This window comes from Bacillus rossius, chromosome 5 (genome assembly GCF_032445375.1).
Source record: "Bacillus rossius redtenbacheri isolate Brsri chromosome 5, Brsri_v3, whole genome shotgun sequence".
Classification (NCBI taxonomy): domain Eukaryota; kingdom Metazoa; phylum Arthropoda; class Insecta; order Phasmatodea; family Bacillidae; genus Bacillus; species Bacillus rossius.
Genome location: NC_086333.1, coordinates 59,277,715 through 59,301,018, shown reverse-complemented (window position 1 = coordinate 59,301,018; position 23,304 = coordinate 59,277,715). Strand labels below are relative to the sequence as shown.

General features: G+C 37.6%; 1 protein-coding gene across 1 annotated transcript in view; it reads right to left on the bottom strand.

Annotated features, from left to right (window-relative positions):
- LOC134532275 (cytochrome P450 6k1-like) overlaps positions 1 to 21,109 on the bottom strand; it is a 63,959-nt gene extending 42,850 nt beyond the window's left edge. Inside the window, exons 1-2 of the mRNA XM_063368694.1 lie at positions 21,044 to 21,109; positions 7,584 to 7,841 (exon numbers count right to left, since the gene is read on the bottom strand). Coding sequence (XP_063224764.1) covers positions 7,584 to 7,841; positions 21,044 to 21,109 — 324 coding nt within the window. The remainder of the gene's footprint in view (positions 1 to 7,583; positions 7,842 to 21,043) is intronic.
- Positions 21,110 to 23,304: the final 2,195 nt, after the last annotated feature.

The following is a 23,304-nucleotide window of genomic DNA, read 5'->3' as shown; positions in this document are numbered from 1 at the left end:
TATAGAAAATCCAACTAAAAAATAGAAAATATATTTTAATAAATTTGAATTAAGAATAGTGTTAATAAAAAATGTATTTTATTGTAAAAAAAGCGTGGGGTGCAAGGTGTCAATAATTATAAATATTTTATTGACAGATATGAGTATAAAGATTATCATTTTGATAATATCTTAAAAAGAACCCCACGCTTTTTTTCTTCAATAAAATTCGTTTTTTTCTTATTTACACTATTCTTAATTCAAATTATTAAAATCTGTTTTCTATTTTTTAGTTGGATTTTCTATTAAAGCGTGTTTTTTTTTAAGTTTTTTTAAACTATTATTTTTTACCCTCTCTGAGATGGGTGTTTCTCCACGTAGAACAACATATTTGTGTTTGCAGTCCATGTTTTTATGTTAAATTTATAAATAATTAGGTTCAACTTGTACGTAAAAAAAATGATTGTTTTATTTATGTAATGCAATCGAGTGCAGTATATAAAAACGCATAGTATAATAACTAATTTTATCGTTACACTGATTTTATAAATAAATGTAATTCCTAAAAAAAACTTAGCACAATGTATACTTACTGCTTACCCATGAAAATAATGGATAGCTTACTCATGATAGCGTCTAAATCTAATAAAAACGTATTATGTTTTACAAAACATGCCTGACAGATTCGCTTGAGATATTTAAAATTATTCAAGTTGATCAGGCTTTGAACTCATTTTAAGGACCGACAGACGTTTGTGGCTTCGTCCATTGTTTCGCTTCTCGACGGCTATCACATTATAGCTATCGCTTTAGAAACTTCATTTATTACCTATCTATTTCAGCATACCTAAGCTGTACATATATGTGTAACCAAGGTTAAATTTTATTTAGGTAAGTGCACCAACTGAATTTCTTCAAAAATACTCAACTGCAATTTTAAAAAATTCTCCCTAAACTTGACTATTATTCTTTTTCACGTTAAGTTAACAATTACGAGTTTATTTTACACTGTTAGAAATTGCAGTACATTTACAGACTTTAGAACAACGAATTTACTTGAAAGAAACGAAAATTTCTTTATAATTTGAGATAACTGTTTTCTTCGTAAAAAATTTTTTTTCGCTGTAGACTCAACAAGTTTTTAAATGTTTTGTTTCTATAATATGTCTATTGATGTTCAAAGTGAGTGAACTAAACACGCGTTAACTTACGAAGATGCTCGTGGATTTTAGACAACTGTATGATTTACAACCAGCACTCTTCGTAAATTTTAGGTGAGAATTTTAAACAGTGTACAACGAGTTTCTTAAAACTTTCATGGAGAATTGTTTTATTTTTTAAAACAAAGTATGATGTTTCTGGAGTAATTTTCTTCTGCTAGAATGTTATATACATACATATATATATTTAAGGTTAGCATCTCTTCGATAGCGAGGTCATTATAAAAAAACGAACACACAAATACATAGACAGGAATAATGAAAAAAAAGGGAAATGGTCTAAAGCCCTATCATTTATCTAAAGCGACTTTGGGAAGGCATGGAATGCATAAATTGGGATTCAAACCCGGGTTCTCTGGAACACGAGTCCAGTTACTTACCTTCGCGTCAATTTCTCTACAAAGAATGCCATCGGTTCGAATATAACACCAATACAAAGTTATACAATAGTACAATAGTATGGTTCGTAACAGTTTTGTAGTCCGTGGTATTACTTGAAAATTATATATATATATATATATAAATAATTCTGAAATTTTAAATGTTACGGAGGCATCCTGGCTGTGTTGCCAAACGGCCTACAGAGCTCCATTTACAAACAGATCGATATTTGTTAAAAGTTTCTTATTACGAATAGCATTTAAGAGCCAGTGCATGTTTCCATACAAGTTCAGTTCCATGGTTTCGTCTACAATGCGTTTTTTTTAATGGCTAAAACGAGTGTTTTCACGGACATTTTTAGGTATGCAAGATTCCACACGCAGTATTGTTAAGTGGTATAGTGACCCAATCATAAAATATGTGTAAGGAGAACAAAACTGTAAAAATAACTGAATATTTTTTTGTATAAAGGCAATGCTTGGTGGCTTCTGTATGGTATGGCTTAAAGTTCTTTCAGAAAAATTAAATTATTTTTTTTAGCCTTTTAAATCTATAACAATTCTGATTATTTTTAAAAGGGCAGTTAAATATAAATAATTTTTTTTTCTAAAAGAATTTAAACCATATCACATATCAGCCAGTAAAATTTACTTTAAACCTAAAAAGTTCCAGTTTTATATTCCATTCCATTATCGGTATGTATAATGAACAAAAACTTTAAAAAAAAATGCAACTTGGCCAGCTAATTATGCAAAAAAGTATGCTATCAATTAATTTTTTACATTCTGTAAAAAAAAAAAAGGGTCTACAAGTTCACTCGTGTGGAAAGTAAATATAATATAATGACCTGGAACGGGACATAACACCCATTAGACGTTATTTTCAACCCAATGATTGCTTTGCAACTGGCGTGTTGATGAAACGGTGGCGCAGTGGTTCAGACGCCAACCTCTCATTCCCGAGGGCCCTGGTTCGAATACCGATCCGATCACCCTTGTTTCGGTGCTGCAGTGCTGCCCCTGAATCACTGCGGGCCAGGGCCGGATTTAGAGGTCTGGAGGCCTCGGGGCAACAGAGGAGCGGAGGCCCCCTGGCCCCAAATTATTTTACAAATAAAATGAACAATTTTTTTCAGTCGAGTTTTCCAATAAATAATTTATTGTGAAATCAAGTAGATTTTCTTAGTATTTAAAAAACATACATAAATATAATCGGAGACAAGAATTTTATGAAATTAAATTTTAGTGTTAATGGATATTTCTGTTAATATTTAACAATAATATAATCATGTATGTACAAAGTACTGTAGGTAAAGGTAAAACAGCGAAAAAAGAATATCAAAGGAAAATATGTTTCCTAGTGTTTACTTGTCGGAATTTGAAAGATTTTTTTTTCCCGAAATCTCTATTGTGGGGGCCCTCCGTTTGAGGGGGCCCTCCGTTTGTGGAGGCCCCGGGGCTTTCGCCCCGGTTGCCCTCCCCTAAATCCGGCCCTGCTGCGGGCGAGTGCTCAGACGGCTCTTAGACTCACAATCTCTAAACAGTGAATTTTTTTAGTAAACGTAACAGAAATATTCGTGTAAAATTAAGAGATATTTTGTAAATGTGTACATTTACATGAAAACAGCTACATCACTACAAAATAGTATTCGCAGTGATACTCGGTTCGGATTCTTACCCGGACATTTATGCTTTGTGTTGTCCCAGTACCTCCAACAGTTGAAGTTATTTGTAAACTGTTTCCTGAACACATAGCTTTCGAGTATCAACTGCTCATATTAATAAGGCACGGTAAAATGAAATAGAGTCAAATTATTGAAAATTTTATTATCTTTTCCGTGGTTTAAAAAAAATATGCCTGAATTAATAATCAATTAAAATATAAAGTTATGCGCCAATTGTCGTAAGAAATACCCAGTATTATCTCTAAAAACATATTTCATACATGCAAACTACTTCTTGGCAACTGGTTTCCAAAGGAATCTTTTCTGAAAGTACAGGAAATGTTTTCCTGTGTAATGCCCTCGCTGCTGGCGAAACCTTAGCCCGGTGTCCTGTGCGGTTCTGCATCTGCGGCTAATATTTCCGCGGTTTTTTTTGGCGAACATCTTTCTAGGAGCGAATACACATTTGGGGGGGGGGGGGATTTTAAAGAAAAATAAAGCGAGCAAGTCTTTCAGTACTGGCCAGTGATGTGTAACATCTAACATCGGTAACGGGCAAATTCATGTGTCATGTTGAAAATACACTTATAAAACGAAAATCGGCGTCTCGGATACGAAATTTAACATGAAATGCTTCAAAATAATGCCGAGCGAGATAAATATACGCAAATTGTGTTTTCGATTACATTTCTTGACGCGAATCACACTTAGTAGTTTCCGCACCCGCCGCTAAAATCCGTTGCCGGAGCAGCTACGTCGACTATTTAATAATTTCATTGGCAGACCGAAATTTTATACTCAATAATGAAACGGCTCTGATAATATTTTTAAGAAATAATATCTATCTGGATAAAATTCGTTAAACAGTTAATATTATAAAGTTTACCTTCGTCGTTGTGATCTTTGTTTCGCGCCATCCGCCACAGATGGCAGCACCGTTGTTACACATTTATGTTCCATGCGATTTCTGTTTCTTTCACAAATTTGTCCTACCAAATGCTGTATACCGAGAGCTAAGATGTTGCACATCAAGAAACACCTGCAGCATGTTGGGAAGAAAGCAACTTCAAGAGGTAATCGCACAGTGATCTAGCATGCGCATCCGACCAGAGCAGTGAGTCGGCGACTTCCTTGTTGCAGCTGTTGCGCTAACAATGGCCGCGGCAAAGAACGTGCGAGGTTAGCGTCGAGTCAGCAAGACACGCCTCAAGGTCACAGCCTTCCTCGAGGGCATCATTCTCACACCAGACGTCAACAACACCACGCACGTACACACACTGAACATTTTTCAGACGTGATGGATTGAACGTTGCCCCGGATGTCTTTAACAACCACTTCACCACATTTTCGAGAGCTTTTTTTTGTAATAAAATTAATTCTACAGACTCCAACGAATTGTTACAAATTTTGATACACCAGTTCCAGGTTACTTTATAAAGACTGGATACAAGCTTTGCGACCATACAGACGTGAAATTTTTTTATCGAATTCTTAACAGCATAGTTTTTTTTTTTTTACCATTCCCGGGTATTCATATTTCTGATATTTAAATTGTACATCTGAACTCTTAGCAAAGACGTATTGTAATAAGTAATATTTTGATGACTAGTGCAGTTAGCATGAATTATTGATCTTTCAAAGTTCTGAAAACAATTTACATCTACAAGTAACACTCAATTTCTGATATCGAATCTAATTCAATTAATGAATGGAATTCAACAAAACGATGGTAAGGTTTTAAAAGACAAACTGCCCATAGTTAATGTAGAAGTTCTGGGGACATTATTTAAAAGCATTTAGTATGAGGGCTGTGGCTCTTGACTCGTAGCTACCACACGCCATTTTCTGGACAAACGCGATGAATAAACACGAGCATTGCAAAAAAAAAAAAAACATGAAAGAATTTCCATACAATACCGGCCCTGTAAAACGGCACACTCAACCACTGTTTTGCAAAGTTTATTTTTTCCTTTGATGCCACTGAATAAATTCAACTTGGGGACTTGTTTAGCTCTTTAGATTAAAATTATTTGTACGCCAGCCTTCTCAGAAACATATAAGATATTAACATATAAATTATTAGCATTCGCGGAACTGAATACACCAAAAAATAAGTACTTTACAATTTATATGCCATTTATGAACGTAAGGCCTATTAACGAATGTAAATTTGGCCTTTATTGTAGCTGTGTGTCGGTGTAAGGTAAAGTTTCGAAAACAACAGCTTATTCGAAAGAAGGTCAGTTAGGTAAAAAAATTAACTTGTAGTTTGAAAAAAAAACTAAAATCTCGTTTTTATCGTTTAATGAACTAAAAATTAAAAAAATCGATTTAAATTTAAGTTGTTTGTCCAACAGCCAAATAATACCCACAACTATGTATAACTAAAAACGTGGGGTGTTTTATATCATTCTTCTTAAATTTCCTATCAATAATAATAACAACAATATGATTTGTAATAAATTATCTGTCACTAATTTTAGGATATAGTAATTTCGAAAACAATACTGAATAATATAAAGCGGTGCTTACGAAAATGGGTAAATATTTATTGATGTTTAAAACAATTATAATTATTTTTAAACCATAGGAAATATAATTGAATATACAACAATTGGCCTTTTGTTTTTTATAATGCTTATTAATTTGCGCCGTTAATAGTGGAAACCATTTAAGGTAACGGTTTACAAATAACCTTTACTGGGACAAAACAAAGCATAAATGCTTGGGCAAGAATCCGAACCCAGTAGTAATGCTAACACATTATTTTTTTGTAGCGAGTACAGTTGTTTTCGTGTAAATGTACAAATGTACGATTATCTGTAATTTTTCATGATTTCAGTCATATTTACAAAAATTAAATCACAGTGTATGAGTTAAGTTTCAAAATCACACATTAATCTTCAAATACGGCCAATTAATAATAAATTAGTTTAAAACAAGCCACTTCACTCATTATTCTCCTATAATAATAAAATCTCATCAGCAACTAAGTTTCATGGTTTCAAAACTGGAGGTAGTGGTCAGCACCCCGCTGCCTGATTCTCCCAGGGGTCTCAGGGGTTCGATGTCCTGTTCTGGCGTTCGGCCCTTGGGTCTACCATTGTGGTGGTAGCCCTTTCGGCTAGTCATGTGTGCACGCAGGGGCGAGCCGGTATTTTGTGAAAGAGGGGGTTGAGTATAATCATTGTTGAGAAAAGTTTCTTTATAATTGCATTTTAAAAGAAAATGTATGTTCACATTAAAATCTCAGGAATAGTAGACTTTTAGAACTTCGAAGTTCGCACACATAAATTGAGGCAATTATTTTGCTCGAAAAGGTAAACAAAAAATTATTTAAATTACAATTGAGTTTTAATAATTTGCTCATTAGACATTTGTTTGATTAATTTGTTAACACAAGTCATGAGTACAGATTTAATTATGTTATTAAATAAATTAAACACGTGTCAACCTGCTTACAGTAACACGTATACAAACCGACATTAAATAGAGATTACTTGTAGACACAATCCCTTCCGCTTCTGTGTATGAGATATGAAGAGGTGTTAAGGGGAGGAAATACGTTATTGTAGCCCACTAAGGATTACAGTAATCCCTCTGTAAACTTATGTATCTATGTTGTTATTCTTTTTTTTCCCCTCTTTTAAATCCTAATGCTCTTCACTGGCTACGGGTCTGTTGCACAGGGTTGATTTGTTAAAGGGGTAGTATCCTAAATTATTTTGCTTTAACAATTTATTGTGTTAGATCATTAGTACAAATAAATTCATGATATATCTACGTTGAGTGTTTAAAAATGTATATATCAATTTAATAGGGATTTTTTTTTTTTTTTTTTTTTTTTTTAGAAACTTCAAGGCCAATTTTTATGTCGATCCTAGCATGAACTAAGAGCATATAATTGTATACAGTAATTGTACACATTTTAAATTAATCATTTGTATGTAGCCTTCACATTGCATTACTTAATTATGTTTGTATATCATTCATAAACCAGTTAAAACAATGGTCTTCCCACAATCCTACAAACCTACATTTTTTTTTGGGGGGGGGGGGGGGAGAAATGGAAATTTGTATTGATTTACTATATGAATGATTTACAAAAGCTATGCTAGGGCTGATATAATTAGCCTTTAAGTTTCTTTAAACTTATACAATATAAGTATTATTTTGATAACATACTTTATTAACAATGAACGATAGTTATATTATGAATATATTTGAAATCATGAGCGAAAGCACGATATTATGGAAGCAAAATAACATGGACTACTTCCTCGTCTGAGCCAAGGCAAACTGGACTGGCTCGTAGGCAGCGAGAAGTGTCGCCAACTCACCTCCACCCGCCTCCCGAAGTCGGTCGGATCACACCTGAGGCGCCCGGACGCCTCCGCCACCACTCCACGGCGCGCGCCTGGCTTATCCCTGCTGCGGGGCCGCGGGGCCCCCAAGGTCGCGCGCGGGTTCACACAAAGCCGGCGGCGCGTCAGTCGACCCGCGCCATGTTGACTGACGTTGACCAAGACCGCGCGCGAGTTACGCGTGCGTCGCGCGACAAGCAGAATGCTGGCCGCCAGCCAGCGCGTCGTCGCTATCTCCGCGAGCAGTCACGGGTCCGCGGGGAGGGAGGAACAAAAGAAAATGGGAAGGGGGGGGGGGGTAGAGACACGTGGTCACGTCCCACCTCCTCCGTTTCATCACGATAAGGTAAAAACGTTGCACGGGATTAAATGACTACCGAAGTAAATTTTTTGATTCTTTTTATTTTATTTTAAATAGTTACTTTTTATCAAAGCAAATTATTAACCACAACTACTTGACTACGTTATTAGTATCTGGATTTTAATTCAATATTGAGTAATTGCCAAACTTGTTTTTCTGTCACATTATTCATTGTTGTCATAATGCCTTTTTTTTTTTTGACGGAAAACGTCTATTCGCTCGTTACAGTGATGGTCGGTCGAACTTTCTTGTGTGCCAAAATACCGTCAGATTTGAATCGCTGATAACTACGAGACTAATAATGCGTCAACAATGGTTGAGACCACGACGGATAGATCGTGTCTGTACGTGTTTGTCGCGCAGTGTTTGTTTTTCCTGTGACGTCATCGTACCAGTGGAGACGCATGCGCGTAATTGTTACAAAATAACTAAGATGTTGTCTCATATGACTCGTAAATATGCTCGGAATTATAGAAAACGCATGTTGTATTAAATAGATTAATAATTAAATTGCATATTAATGCGAAATGCTTATTACGATTTTAACCCGACCTTTGCACGAAAAATTTACGGTGCGGACTGAACCGCGCCTTTCTCTAATTTTTATTTCTTAAACGTTAGATAAAAAAAAGATGTAACCCGATAACATTTTATTTTATTTTTTCGAGGGAGCTTCCCAGTTAACTGGTTTTATTGTGGAGGGGATATTCCAGACACGCACCCCCCCCCCCCTCCTTATTGTTTTCCCCAGAAATAGATCCTGTGTCCAGCTTTGTCTTCGAGTGTCGATTAGAGAGCGCGAGTAAAACTAGCTTCTTACTTGCCCACGGTAGGTTTCGCATATAGTCATGGTATTATAATTTACTAGCTGCAGTACCCGGCGTTGCCCGGGCTGAACACAGGGTGATATCTTGTCCGCGAGTTAAAGCAAAATTGATAGCGCTATACAACAGCGTGGTAGACATAGAGAAATTACACACAATTGCTGTTTGTCAGTGGCGTAGCTAAGGTGACTGGCGCCCCTGGCCAGACTTGAAAATGGTGGCCCCTTCTGGATTAAAAGAGGGGGAGGGGGGTCAGTAACAGAGAAACCGTCGTGGCGGCAAAATCCCCACCCCTGCCACCCGCTTGCTTCACCACTGCTGTTTGTGTCAGCTTACTAGAGCTGTAGCAAACCGTATGTATTCGTTACTGAGTAACGGGTGCGGCATCTAGTAACGAGTAACGAAACGTTACACACGAATGCATTTCGTTACTCGCATTTTTCGTATGTTTAACGCATGCGCGCGCTTATTCGTTACAAAGAACTATGTTTGTTTATTAAGAAAAGTATAATTTGGAAATTCGTCGTCCAAGTTTTTTACTATTTATTAAAGGTATTGTGTGTGTAGAAAAAGTTTGAGATTGGAACAGTAACAACGTAAGAAAGTATTTTTTACAAATTAGAAATATGTATGTTTTTGTTTTTTATTATCGCGTATTTTCACGTTCTTAAAATACATATTATAATAAAGCCGCTCTAATGAGATTTAATTATTTCTTGCTTAACAAAAGCTGTTAATTATCAAATATTTTTAATTGTGTATATTCGATTTATTATTATTTACGCGACGTCATACTGTACGCGTACGAAATACGAATACGACTCGATTCGTTGCTGTTACATAACATAGCATGTTATGCGGTATCAGAAGTAACGAGTAACGATACGAAAGTAACGAGTACTAATTGTTATAGTAACGAATACATACGGGTACACTTTTTTTCGTTACTTTTACACCTCTACAGCTTACCCATGGCGCTCGGCTGAACGGTTTAGAAGTTAATACGCTGCTGAGCCATCTGGCGACGAGTTAGGCCTATAGCAAAATGGATATCGCGAAAATATGATCCGTGTCCAAATATCTATGTATAACTTTCATGGCGATCATTCAAACGGTGTCGGAGTTAATAAATTTCATAAATAGTACATACATACCAACATCCTATTACATATGTATGTATGATTTCATTCTTTAATTTATTATTTTTTTAAGTTGAACTTATTTATAGCCTGTAGTCAGTCCCATCGTAGGCTTTTCGTTTCAATGTTTGTTACAATTGTAAACTTCCATTGCGAACCTTCATAGAGTACTTTAATATTTAGTTTTATCGTGCAAGTAAATAATTGGATATTTTGGTTCATTGTTTAAGTGGCTTACTAAAGTGTGAAATTTCACTTCTTAAGCTCGTGGCAGATACACGTCGGTTTTTCCACCTTGAAAATTTAATGAAATCAAAACATAAGTTTTTTTTCTGTTTTTAAATACGTAAGTTTTTATGAAGTGTGATAGAATTGGACTGGTGTAACTAGCTGTTCGCTTGCGAGGATACTCTTTGTAGACAAATTAGCTCAGTGAATTACACTAACTGCCCATAGCTCTATTTGGCGAGTAAAGTTAAAGAATTATAGAAATATTTTCTAGCTAATCATTTGCCATTGCTGTCTTGAAGAAAAAAAATAGTTGAACGACGAAAATTGATTAAAAAAAAAGTAATTGTGTTTTAGTTTTATTACATGTAAAACAACACAACATATAAAAACAACTAGAAAACAATGCGCCTAAAGGTTGAGTTCTCACGCAAAACCTTTTGCGGGCGAGTGTGCAAGTTTTAATAATTAAAGTTTAATGCTGTAATCAGAACAGCTTGGCGGGTGCGATGCGGCGAACGCGATGTGATGGACGCGAAGCGAATAAAATAATTGGTCAACAATGACGTTTGACAAATTTGTTACATTAGCACGTCAGGATTTACAGCGCAACAGACTTTCCGATTAGAAAGTTTTTTTTATTACTATTCACATCGTATCGCGGATAAAAGAAGTTACTGAAATGAGGGTCATAATTTTGTTTTTCAACGATGGTCATACAATCATGCCAACATTCGTACAATTTGTTGGCAACCAATTTGCTAACTGTTGCCAACAATTTGGCGCTGGTGTAAACACGGTTTTACAGCTAACGCTGGCTAAATATGTACCTATATCACGCAAGGAATGCATTCACGCAAGGAATGCATAAACCTAAGGACGCCACACGCAATTAACGCAAGAAAATCACCAGTCGTTTATAAAGCACGGAAATCGCAAGACGTCACCAACCCTACAAATAAAGTGTAAAACTGTAGAAAACGAAATTCTTCCGCAAGCTTATTTTAATAATTTATATTTATCACGGAAATATGTTAAATTGTCAATAATTTGTTTCAAAAATGTTATTATCTTTCACTGTGAAAAAATTTTAACATGTGAAAATCAAATGTATAAAATAATAATGGTCTCTAAGACCTTCTCTACACATAAATTCTGCGTTTTCATTTGTTTTCGGAACACTTCACTTCAAATATGGAAGGCGAAAACGAAATTCAGAACATGAAGAGTTTAAAGTATGCCGAAGCTTGCGCTGCGTTTATCAACGTGTTTTCTTTATTTTATTTTAAAAAGTCGTTAATTTTCTTTTAAGTGTTGCGGTACTTTTTTGCATTCTATCGTTTCATGTGTAGTTTAGTCTAAGACCGAGTTCATAAACTACGCAATGAATGCAACGACGCAATAACGCAACACGCAACAATGCAAGGAGTAGCATGCAAATCGCCAGACAACTTTAATTGTAAAATAGTTGAAAGCTAATTTTTTTACCCAAAATTATTTTTCTTCTTCATGTTTATCATGAAAACATATGAAATTTCCTTCTTTCACTGTTCGAAAGTTTAACAAGTGGAAACGTCATATTTATAGTAAAAACAACATCGTGGCCTTCTATGCACATAATGTCTGTGTCTGTAAAAGTTTTCGGAACATTTCACTTCCAATATGGCCGTCGGAAATCGCAAGCCAAAACGCCAGAAATCTGGAAGTTGAACAATACTTGCGTTGCGTTACTGCGCCTTGCATAGTTAATAAAACGTCACCCTAAAATGTGGTTGTTGATAATTTTGCTTCCCGCGTTTGCTGCGTTTTTACGTTTCTTGTGTAGTTTATGAACCCGGCCTAAGAGTTAGTGAAGCGGGCAAAACCTGACGGAACACGGTTGGGTTGTGGTTGTTCTTGATTCACCTGCAAATGAGAGAATGAAAAGGCTGTCGGGAGATATGGAGAGCTGCTCGTGTAGAAAGAAGTTCCCTTATGAATTCAATAATCTGTGACTAATTAACAGGGATGCTGAGTTAGCCCCGGTGATATAGACTCTCTGATGAGTCATCGCCTCGACATGGACCCTTATGCTGGAATCACAGTAGCGCGACTGGCCCGGCTCTTTGGTTTCCAACCAATCACATTCGACACATCTATGGTGTCAGCGTGACAAAAATGGCGGACACGACAGAACTCCCGATTTTTTTTTCTCTTCCCTCTATCGCGTGGCTGACGCGGCATTACTGAAATTGCGAAAGATGGTTACAACTGGCGCGTTGTAATTGGACTATTAGCTCTTAGGCCGGGTTTATAAACTTCGCAAGAAACGAAAGAAGCAAAAATTTCAGCAAGCGTTTTATAAACTACACAAGGGTCAATAACGCAACGCAAGTATTGTTCAAACGTTCAATTTTCTTGCATTTTGGCTTGTTTTTTCGAGGGCCATATTGGAAGTGAAATGTTCCCGAAAAATGTGCATAGAAGGCCACTATGTTTGTTTTATTAGTGATGTTTACGATGTTAAATTTGAATTTAAAAAAATATCAAAAATATTGCAAGCACTGATGGCTGTCGTCAGTTTGGTGCGTGTGTTACACCAAGAAACATTTTGTGTGTATACAATCATTTATTTTTGGTCGTCGCGCGCATGGGCGTATATCCTGGGGGGAAAGGGAGGCTCAGGCTCCCCCTGGAATTAAGAAGCCCCTCATTGAGGGAGCCTGCTGGCAAACTCGCGCTTGCAAAATTGTGGCTATGAAAAGGGGTTGATAAACATAAAAATGTCAAAACTATATTTTATGTAAAACGTTCTGTATATTTTGAATTTTTTTTTCTCTGCTTGTTGCATGCATATAGGTCAAAATACCTGCAGTATACAAAATACAAGCACCATGTCCAGAGAAAACTTGTGTCGGTTAAAATGCACGCACAAAACTCTTTGGCCGCGCGGGTCTACAGATCTGCGCCCCTGGTGTCGCGGATAGCAACCGCATGTCGCGTCAGTGTTTCCAGCCACAGCACACACCATTCGGGTGCACTCGGCTCGGTACTCGGGTACTTTCGGGTACAAGAAGTTCTCAGTTCGGGTGTCATTCAAGTACAAACACAAAAAAAAAATGAAAACAAAATATTGCTGCCTTCTTTGATGCAAATATCATATGCACTGTTCTGTTAAATCTCACGATAGCGTGATCCCATTAAATTTCATTGATGAGATGCATCAATATTGGCTTTACTGCTAAGGACCATGCGTAGGATTTTAAAATCCTTCCTTTTGTTGTGATTGGAGGGGGAGGGAATAATGTAAACTTTTAATACTACTATTCCGGCCACATGTAAAAAAAATTGTATTGTCAGGTTCAAGGTTGGTGTAATATGATTATAAATATTACCTGTAATATAAATATGGCGACGTAAATGCTGTTGGCACGGGGAGATATCCCTGATCCTGACATCGCAATCCTACTGTTTATTTGATGCTTGCTACAACTTGATCCTGTGGTTCTCCAGAGGTCCTTAGGAATATAGCGTAGCCAAAGCTATTTTCAAAAAGGCAGGGATGTTTAATGTCAGTACTTTACGGCCAGGGCAAACACTAATTGGTTTCTCATTCCAAGTGAATATTGATCAATATTTATTCTTACTATTATTTTTTATTTTTCCTAAATGCGGGTACACTTGCGTACCCGAGCGGAGGAACAGACACAGTAATTTGGGTACGTGTACCCGGACACGGATACGTCTGGCAACACCGCATCGCGCGAGGTTCGAGCCGCGAGCCCGTCTCACTTGTCCCGTGTATCTCGGGCGGGGCGCATGACAAGCGCGTCTTTCCTGCCAGTCACGGCAGCGCGCGTCACTGCCGTGTTTGTTCCCATCGGGCGACGTGATCAGCAAAACAAACAAGCGCCGAACCTAAGCTTGCGCGCGCGGCAAGGGCGTAGTCACGTGGGGTCTTGAGCTCGCCACCCAGCTTAATTAACATAACGAATGTACGGCTCAATTTGTGACCACTGAATATCAAACAATTATGTACTAAATAGCCTTCTCTTCGAACACGTATCACGTATTAGGACCAATCACAAGCAGTAGTACATAGTGTAAGGATCTACCGTACACAAGTGTCAACTTTATTCCAACATTTCACATTTTGAAAGAAAAAAAAGCACTCTAAAGTCATCAGATAGACATAAATGCATCTTTTGTAAACGATTCTGGAGGAGGAACTCCGGACCAGTCGCTTTCCTGTGGACGTATTGATTGTTGTGGTTGGGAAGGGGGGGGGGGTTAATTCCATACCACTTCCTTCAGATCCCTGAAACAGGCTTACGGAAGATGTATTCTTGTTATAGCTACGTCCGTGGTGTGTGGTTGAGCTCCGAGGCCAACCCCTAATCATGCCGTTGGCTCAGAGCGGCTCTAACGCGCCATGTTATTGTTTCGTTTTTCCATCATTACATTTACTCAGGGGCTATTTATGAAATTTTTACTTTGATACCTCCCTTGCAAGTCTTCGTAATTATCATCACTTGCGCGCCTTTTGACGTGCAAACGCCTATTCGCTCGTTACAGTGATAGTCGGTGGAACTTTCTTGAGTGACAAAACACCGTCAAGTTTGAATCGCTAATAACTACGAGACTAATAAAGCGTAAACTGGTTGAGCCCACGACGGACAGATCATGTCTGTACGTGTTTGTCGCGCGGAATTTGTTTTGCATGTGACGTCATCTTATCAGAGTAGGTGCGTGCGCGTGATTGTTACGAATTAGCATTGTGTAAAGTTATAAACTGGTGAAGCTTGTAAACGCGTCTAGTGAGGACATTGATTCATGTGTCAATGTGAGGAGCTTGTGGAGCACTGTTAGGACCCAAAGTGAGACAATAAAAATATTCGCCGGATTATAAGTGAAAATCGGTATTAAATATAAATGATAAAAAAAAATTCAAGATTTCGACTCATATGACTCGTAAAATGCTCGGAATTAAAGAAAACGCAAGTCAGCTGAAAGCTCGCGCCGAAAGGAAATCAAAAAACCTAAAAATAAGGCCAGTAAAGAAAAAATGTAAAGGAGTCTTTTCAGTACTCGCCAGTGATATTTAACATCTAACCTCGTAAACGAGAATATTCACGTCTTCTCATGTTGCAATACACTTGTAATACAAAACTCGGACACGAAATTTAACGTAGAATTCTTAAAATAATCCCGCAGCTAGAATTCGTTGCCGGAGCAGCTATGTCGACTATTGAATCATTTGATTAGCAGACCAAAATTTTAAACTATTATAATGAAAGACTCCCATAAAAGCGAAAAAGACTTTACTAAACCCCGGCTTTGGACCTGATTTATGGAAAGGCATTTTGTTAAAATACTGCTCAATTTTTTAAAGTCATTAAACATTTAATTCTGCAATGATTCACTTTGGTTTGCGCCATCTACCACAGAAGGCAGCAAGGTGGTTGTTACTCATTTCCGTTCTTTAAAATCCGTCTCATTCACGAAATTACTCTCACCAAATGTCGTATGCCGGGAACTGAGATGTTACACATGAAAAATGAACGTATATTAAAGTTTTGTCGACATAGAGGTAAATGAGAGCCTGGTTAGGAGTTAAATTTCAATATTAAGCTGTGACATGATATATTGGCGCACATTGGAGATCCCCGGAAAAACATACCGTATCACGGCAACATCCGCCACGTTTCACTCTTGGGAAAATAATTCCTGGCACGACATTGCTAGTTAGAGTACTTTGATACACGTACACAGTGCCGTCATATGTTTATAAGTTTCAAGGAACTATGAAAGGACTCTTAACAAAGGAACTGTGTCTTTAACAAAGACAGTAAGTCCCACATGAACTTATGCCGGCTAGGAGAACTCCAAGGTCGACCTACACGGATTCTCTAAGCGAAACTTCGTATTTATTTCTGGGGAGCCCAGACTTTGCTAATATTTTGTGTTTTTACATGATTTTAAGTAAATTAAAAATATAAACACAAATATTTGTTTATTTAAAAATACTTATTCTTCCCCACCAAACAAGTCCTTTTATTGTTCTAATGAACTTAAAAGCAACCTTTTAAGTTGTAATTTGCCACTGTAATTTCACAAAGTATAAGAATTTGCTGCATGCAGGTGCCAGTGGTTCCATTATTAATCACAGACAAAATAACAAGGCCGTTCCAAGCACGCTTCCAGGAAAAATACACAACCTAACTAGCGCTGCCTTTATGGTGGCCTGATCGGTTCAAATGTCTCAAACGAAAAGAAAAGAAAATGTTTATTATGCTCCGGCTTTCTACCAGTCTTTGCACCCAAGACCTCTGAGAGTCCGTTGCCATCTTAAGTGCTTGTGTGGTGTGCACATTGCGGGTGTCGACGCCAACAACATTGGATGTAGCCTACCTAGATTTAGCTACACTTAAAGGTGATAATTCCGGCACTGGGAAGAATCGCCGTTCCAACTTCTTGTATGAATACGGCCACTCTGCTTCCGCGAAACGTATCACAAACAAACAAAAAAAAACGTTCGTGCACAGAGTATAACTCGCGAAACTTGCGTCTATCAAACACGTTGCGATAAAAAAAAATCGCTGCAGTAGTTGACAATGCTCCCCGAGGAAGATTCTAATATTAAAAAAAAAAAAAAAAAGTAGACCGTAAACGAACCGTTAACGGACTTTTACAATGTTATTTAACGGTAATTTACCGTGCAATTACTCTCAAATGCCGAGAAAACTAAAACAAACACTTGAACACGTTTACATATTATATTGTTTTGTTTTCAAAACTGCAGCACAGCATTAACGAACTGTTGCTTAACCATGGCCTCGGCTGAATGTAAACAGCCAGAATAGCCTGCGCTAACAGCTCTGTACCGAATGCACCGGTACAAAGTCAGCCCCAGCATGTACTGAAAGCATGAAATCATGTGGTGTACATTTCAGGATCGACCGTTCTTATAAAGCCTTCGCCTTAAAACTCTTTATTTTTAGTATATGATTCTTTAAATCAATAAAAATTATGTTATCCGAAAACCTTAGAAACGTTGAATTTTTCAGGAATTAATTTTGATTTTTTTATTAACATTATGAATATTCCAAACACCCACTCCATAACTTCTCAACTCCCTTGGCATGAATGTGGTGGTTACCGTCAGTAGTGTATAGCTACTCGAGTAACGGCTGTGACAGATGCATGCGGAAGTCGTGTGCCAACAAGTCATAGATACCATGACCTCCGCCGTTTAGAAGACGTTTCTTTGATTGAGCACTGTGAACACAGCTCACGCAGGAACGATTTAGCTGTCAAGGTTTTTCTCAGGCAATTTATCGAAACGGCTTTGCGAACACGCTCGATTATTTGACATGAAGAACGAGCACGGATATACATTAATATTTTTTTTGATTGGCAGTCGAGAATTTTGATACGTGTTATCAATTTTGAAAAAAAATAATAATAATCGAACCGTAACTTGTATATGTTCCCATATATTTTAAGCGTTCCACCATTTTGTCCCATTGAATCTGTACTTATTTGATTTAACTTTGTCATCATAAACAAATATATACATACTAGCCAATAATACGCAGCTTCACTTGCGCAATTTCAGGGTAGTGTTGATAGATTACCATTGAAAGGAAAGTATGTGATTAATTCCAAACATTTTTACTAAATAAATAGACACAACAAATTGTCAGGTGCATAATTTGATTAATACCAAAACAGTTTAAGAATGATAATTTTTAAAGTGGTTATTCGTAGGCTTCTTTTTTTTATATAAATTAAGTACCTATATGTTTTATAAAATGTTTTTGCCCGCGCCTTCGTCGGCGTGGACGTAATGTTTGGACCCAGAGGGGAATGAATAAAGAGGGATAACTAATTTTAAAAATATATAAATATGAGTGATTTGTACTGCATTTTTACGCTTCACTCACATGGTAGAGTCGCGGAATTTATATTGTTTCTCACTCTCAAATAATGCAATATAATTCTCTAGAAACCATTATAATACATAATGTATTATTTTCCACCAGTATGTATAAGTTTTGATCGCTCGATACTATTGAAAAAACAACGTAGAGCTGACCATGCGAGAATCATCTAGTGCCCAAATGAATTTTGGCCATTTTCAATGTTTGTCACTGGGACTTATTTTCATTGCAAATGCTAACTTTAGCAGGAATTGCAGCCTCTTAAATTGTAATGGAAAATTATTGTGAATTATTGGGTTGGGAAAAATCAACACGCTCTCTCCTTTAGCTACTCCGGAAAGTGCTTTGCTTAATGCATAACCAGAAATGCAAAACAGGGTAGTCTTTTGAAAAAAAAATCTGTTCTACGGGATTATTCATAAATAAATACAAAAAAGCTTTCGATAGTTATTGTAATGTATTGTTTTAGCGACGATTCGTTTACAACTATACGATTGGCTCTCGGTGGTCATGATCGTTAATTCTTCGCGTTCATATTGCAAGGGTCGTGGGTTTGAACCCGACTTCTCAGCATTTTTCAAATGTAGGGACACTGAGTCTGTCGCTATGTAGTTTCGAGGTCCCATTGTGCATCACCTTGTGACGTAAAACACTGCCAAAAAACATCAAACTATTACATGCACAGAAGCGTGACAAGCAAAGAGCTGCCTAAAAATGTTGTTAGATCACGCACGATCGAGTAACACTGTTGACAAACAAAATAAGTACGCAGTAATATTTTGTTTTTGGTACTTTTACAAGGCCAGTCCATGGAAACTCAGTTGCCAACGTTATCACTTGTTGAACTTGCAAAGCTTTGTACCATTTCTAATTTTACAAAGCTCTGCCTTGCAGGTTTACAAGTATTGGCAGCTGAGTTTCCAAGGATTTTCTTTGTAAAAGTACCAGTTAGTTTAAAGTGTATCGCGGACTTCCTCCTAAATTGCTGCTGCTAACATGTAATGAAATGGTCGTATCCAAACTCATCTTCATTTATTCACTAGCAAGGTCAGGAAGTTGAATCTTCTTTTATGGGTACTCGGTGGCAAGAAAATTTCTTTTGTCAATGAGTGTTGCTGAATCACCTATGTTTCCTCTGTTTTTTTTAAAACTAATAGCATCGTCAAAACGATTCCAGGTCTTAGCGAATGACATTGTACATCCAACCCGGACAAGCTTTATTAACATAGTTTATAGTGGAATAAACTATATGAGTTAGATGAATTCTGTGACGTACTGTCTCATTGTCTTTCCCTGAGAAGTACTAAACTGTGAGTTACAGCATTTTTCCATCGAGAGCTGGCGGATGTGCTGGGGGTAATTTTGGACGAGACAAAGAGTTTCCTGCAGCTCAACTACGTATCGTTTACTTGCGTTTGTCTCTAAAAGTAAAGTGACACGCAAGGATGTATAACTCGGGAGTTTCGAAAATTCCCTTGCCTAACATTTTTCTTGTTTTTCGTATCAATTTTCATGGTTTGTGTTTTGTTGGAGCGACGTATTTGTACGCCCATGGGCGAGCCATGCGGCAGCCATTTTCATTTTTTTTTTGTTTTTCTCACTTGCGTAGCTTTATGTGAAAAATTATTGACATTAATGGGAAAACAAAGCATTGCGTTGTTATTACTATGCAATTCAAAGTGTTGGTAGATTCATTTAAATATCAATTCAATTTTCATTTCGTATTAGAAAAACGTTCAAAGATTTTATTGCTTCATATAATGACGCGATTTTCACCGATTTTGACCATTAACATTTATAGAACGTACCCAATAAAAATTATCAGGAAAGAGTACCAAAATTTATGAAGCAAAATCAGAGTCAATATTTAAGTTCAAGATTGGTTTAAAAACGTTTTTTAAAGAGTTCATTTTTTTCCCTTCAATTTTCGAGGGGTAGCCCCCGCAACCCCACTATTATCTGAGGGCTATTCCACAGCCATATGCACCCCGTCCCCTCCCATAAGGCCCCTCTCCAAAATATTAAGGCAGCGGTAGAAGTAAGTGGCCCGGGGCTTCGCCTGTCTAGGTTACAGAACCTGGTCTGGTCAAACCAATTGTGGTGTTCCATTGCTTCCCAGAAACCACTTCAGGCAGACGATGGGATGGCTGAGTGGTTCAGCGGTGGCTAAGCGGTCGGATCGCTCCACTTCTAATCTGGGTGATCGTGGCCGGACTATCGGCTGGCTAGTGTCCGGACTCCTCGCGGGAGGTAAACGTGGTGGACGTTGCTTTCTCGGGGTGCTCCCGGTACACGCCGTGTCGCTGCTGCCTCCTCACCGGTTCATCACTCGAGCATCCATAGCTACCTCGCTGTCACTCATTCAACACGAAGTGACAGATTCCATTCTCCAAGTCCCTTAAATTGTGTTGTTTACTGTGTGTCTCGGTCCAGAATAAACGTACTTTCGAGAGAACGTGGAACCATAACACAAAGAAGAAAAATGCTGCACTTTAACAAGAGATTCCTTTGGAAATCAGTTCAAGAAATAGTTTGCAATGCTACAAGAATTGATTAATTTTTTTTTAAAATTTATGTTTCATTCAAGCATAATTATTTTTAACCATAGGAAAGATAGAATATTTAAAACGTGACTTTGTTTTATTTTATTGTTCTTTCATATGTGCTCAGTTAATACCGGAAAGCTATTCAGGGCACTATTTACAAACAATTATCTACTGGAGGTACTGGGACAACACGAAGCATAAATTTCCGGGTAAGAATCCGAACCCAGTGTAACAGCGAACACTATTTTATAGTATTTTTCATGTAAATGTACAAATTTTACAAATATTTGTAATTTTACGTGAATATGTCTGTTACAGTAACAAAAAAAATAGTGTATAAGAGAATGAGTGATTTAAACTACAATTTTTTTTAAAATTAATAATAATATTATTATTATTTGGGCTTAACATGTTGCCGACAGCGAGATCACAGACGGCGGCACCCGGTACTGACAAGGAATGTTGGGACAGCAATCGGCCATGTTCGATGTTCGATAGTAAGGAAACAAGCCCAGAATTTGCCTGGAGTGACTTAGGACGGTATTCTAAGACACAAAAATAAGGGTTTAGGTATTGAATATGCTACACCTATACCTTGACCGTATTCCTAGTGCACGATAGGACACGGACTGCCAGTCACTTAATTATAGGGAACTGATTTTTGTGTCCTATCCGTTGCTCAACTGTTTCTCAAATTCCGCGCATGCGCAGAGCTAACGTTTTCATTGATTTCGTCCCGAAGGCAGACCCGCGTCTGACACCATTAACTCGTATATAGTCATTATTGTGATCATTAGGTGACGTACCAAGCTTGTCGTGTACCAAATGAAACATTATGACAGAGAATAAAACTATCATGGAATACATTTTGTACACTTTAATGGCCATAACAATAAATAATCGCAACAAGAAGTAGGGCCTACTTGAGCAAATTAGAAAAGCGGTTCTATATTTGTGCGATGGTACTGCTATCTCTGGTATTTTGGCCCTAACAATTGTATCAATGGTTGCGAAACGTCAGTAAGAAAGCGTTTAAACCAATTTATAGCCTCGCGCAGGGCACCCATTATTAAAACGGTTGACGATTTGTTTCCTTATTGACACTCATTTCGTGACTCATTCTAAAATACTGCCCGCGAGTTAGGTTACGGTTGTATCCCAACAAGGCAGTGCTTATTCGCTACCTTACCCGAACGTCTTGGAACACCACCCTTAGAGGCGAAAATATAACCATGGGGAACCATAAATCAGTATAGCCTAACCAGGATTCGAACCCGGGTCGTCTGGGAAGCGAGTTCCGACGCCCTACCACGATGCCACCTCGGTCCGTCACTGACTGGGTCCTCGTCCAATAGCAGAGCAGGTTGCGGCGGCCTGCTCAGTTACCGGAGTATGTGGATTCGATCCTCTGTAAAAGCAGGCTATCTTCACAACCTGCCTCTAGATAAACTTTCTAAGGGTTGTGGCCCCCGGGCCACATTTATACTATTTTTATATTTTTGCCTTTATTGATTTTACGGATTTATTTCCATTTGAAAGTACCCTTTTAATTTTGTAAAACTCAGTTGCTGTATTTTTTTTAAATTATTTAATTATTGTGATTATTTCTTTTATTGGTTATTCTTTGTTTGGTTTCGTTTTAGTTTTGTAATTATTCAATATATCGATTGTGTTTCAATGGCCGGCTACTGGGAGCGATACTTCGATTCGCCGATGACGTCATCAGCGCCTGAGTGCCGGCGGTCGCGATGTGAACTGTGGACCGCGGGACTTGTGGACTGGGAGTCGCCGCGACTGGACGTGTGGAGGGACCATGCCCGGAGGCGTATTGAGCTGCCATACCATCAAGAATTACGCTAAGGTAAAGAGGCGACACGTAGTATTTGATTTAGCGGTTGTGGAACAAGAAAAAGAATATCCGTAAGAAGCATGGTTTTGCAATGGGCGCTCATCTACGAAGCATGTTTTACAGTGGGCTGTTGCTGATTAGACTTAACCCATTATATATGCTGAAAAATATAACGAGTGTATGCTACTGAGTATGACTTTGAGTAATTTTTAGTGCGGCACTAATTTGTATGAATTTACGTCATAAATAAAGATATTTGTAATTTAAACTTTGAATTTGGACTCCCTTTTTGCCCACGGAACTAAACATTTTTAGTGAGGGCCCCCAACCCCGGTGTAAGGAGTGACAATACACGGCGCCTTTGACGGAACTGTCTATATTTTGTGAAGGTCACGGCTAACAGCTGATCGTGTTTAAGCAGGAAGACGTGAAAATATTTATCGGCGTGCGCAAATATAAATCCGGCTCCCAGTAGGACATTTGAACTTTCGTAATAATATAGTTATTTATATTGCATTTTGTCACATTTATTCCTATGGTATCAGTAGTTTCTGAATTTGTTTACAGCTCTGATTATTTATTTGCGTTATATTCTCACTATACTAATGTTAAGGTAGAAGTAGGTAAATGCCATGTGCGAATCTTCAATTTTTTTATGAGGCCTGCAAATGATGTTGCCGGTATTAAAAGTTTGCTTAGTATTACTCTGCTTTTTCATTTTAATTAGCCAAAGCCTTGCCGTGTATGTTTGTGAATATAATCCTTTTGATTGCTCGACCACTTGGGTAGATTTTCTAGAGCTTATTACATATTTCAGCTTTTCCTTGT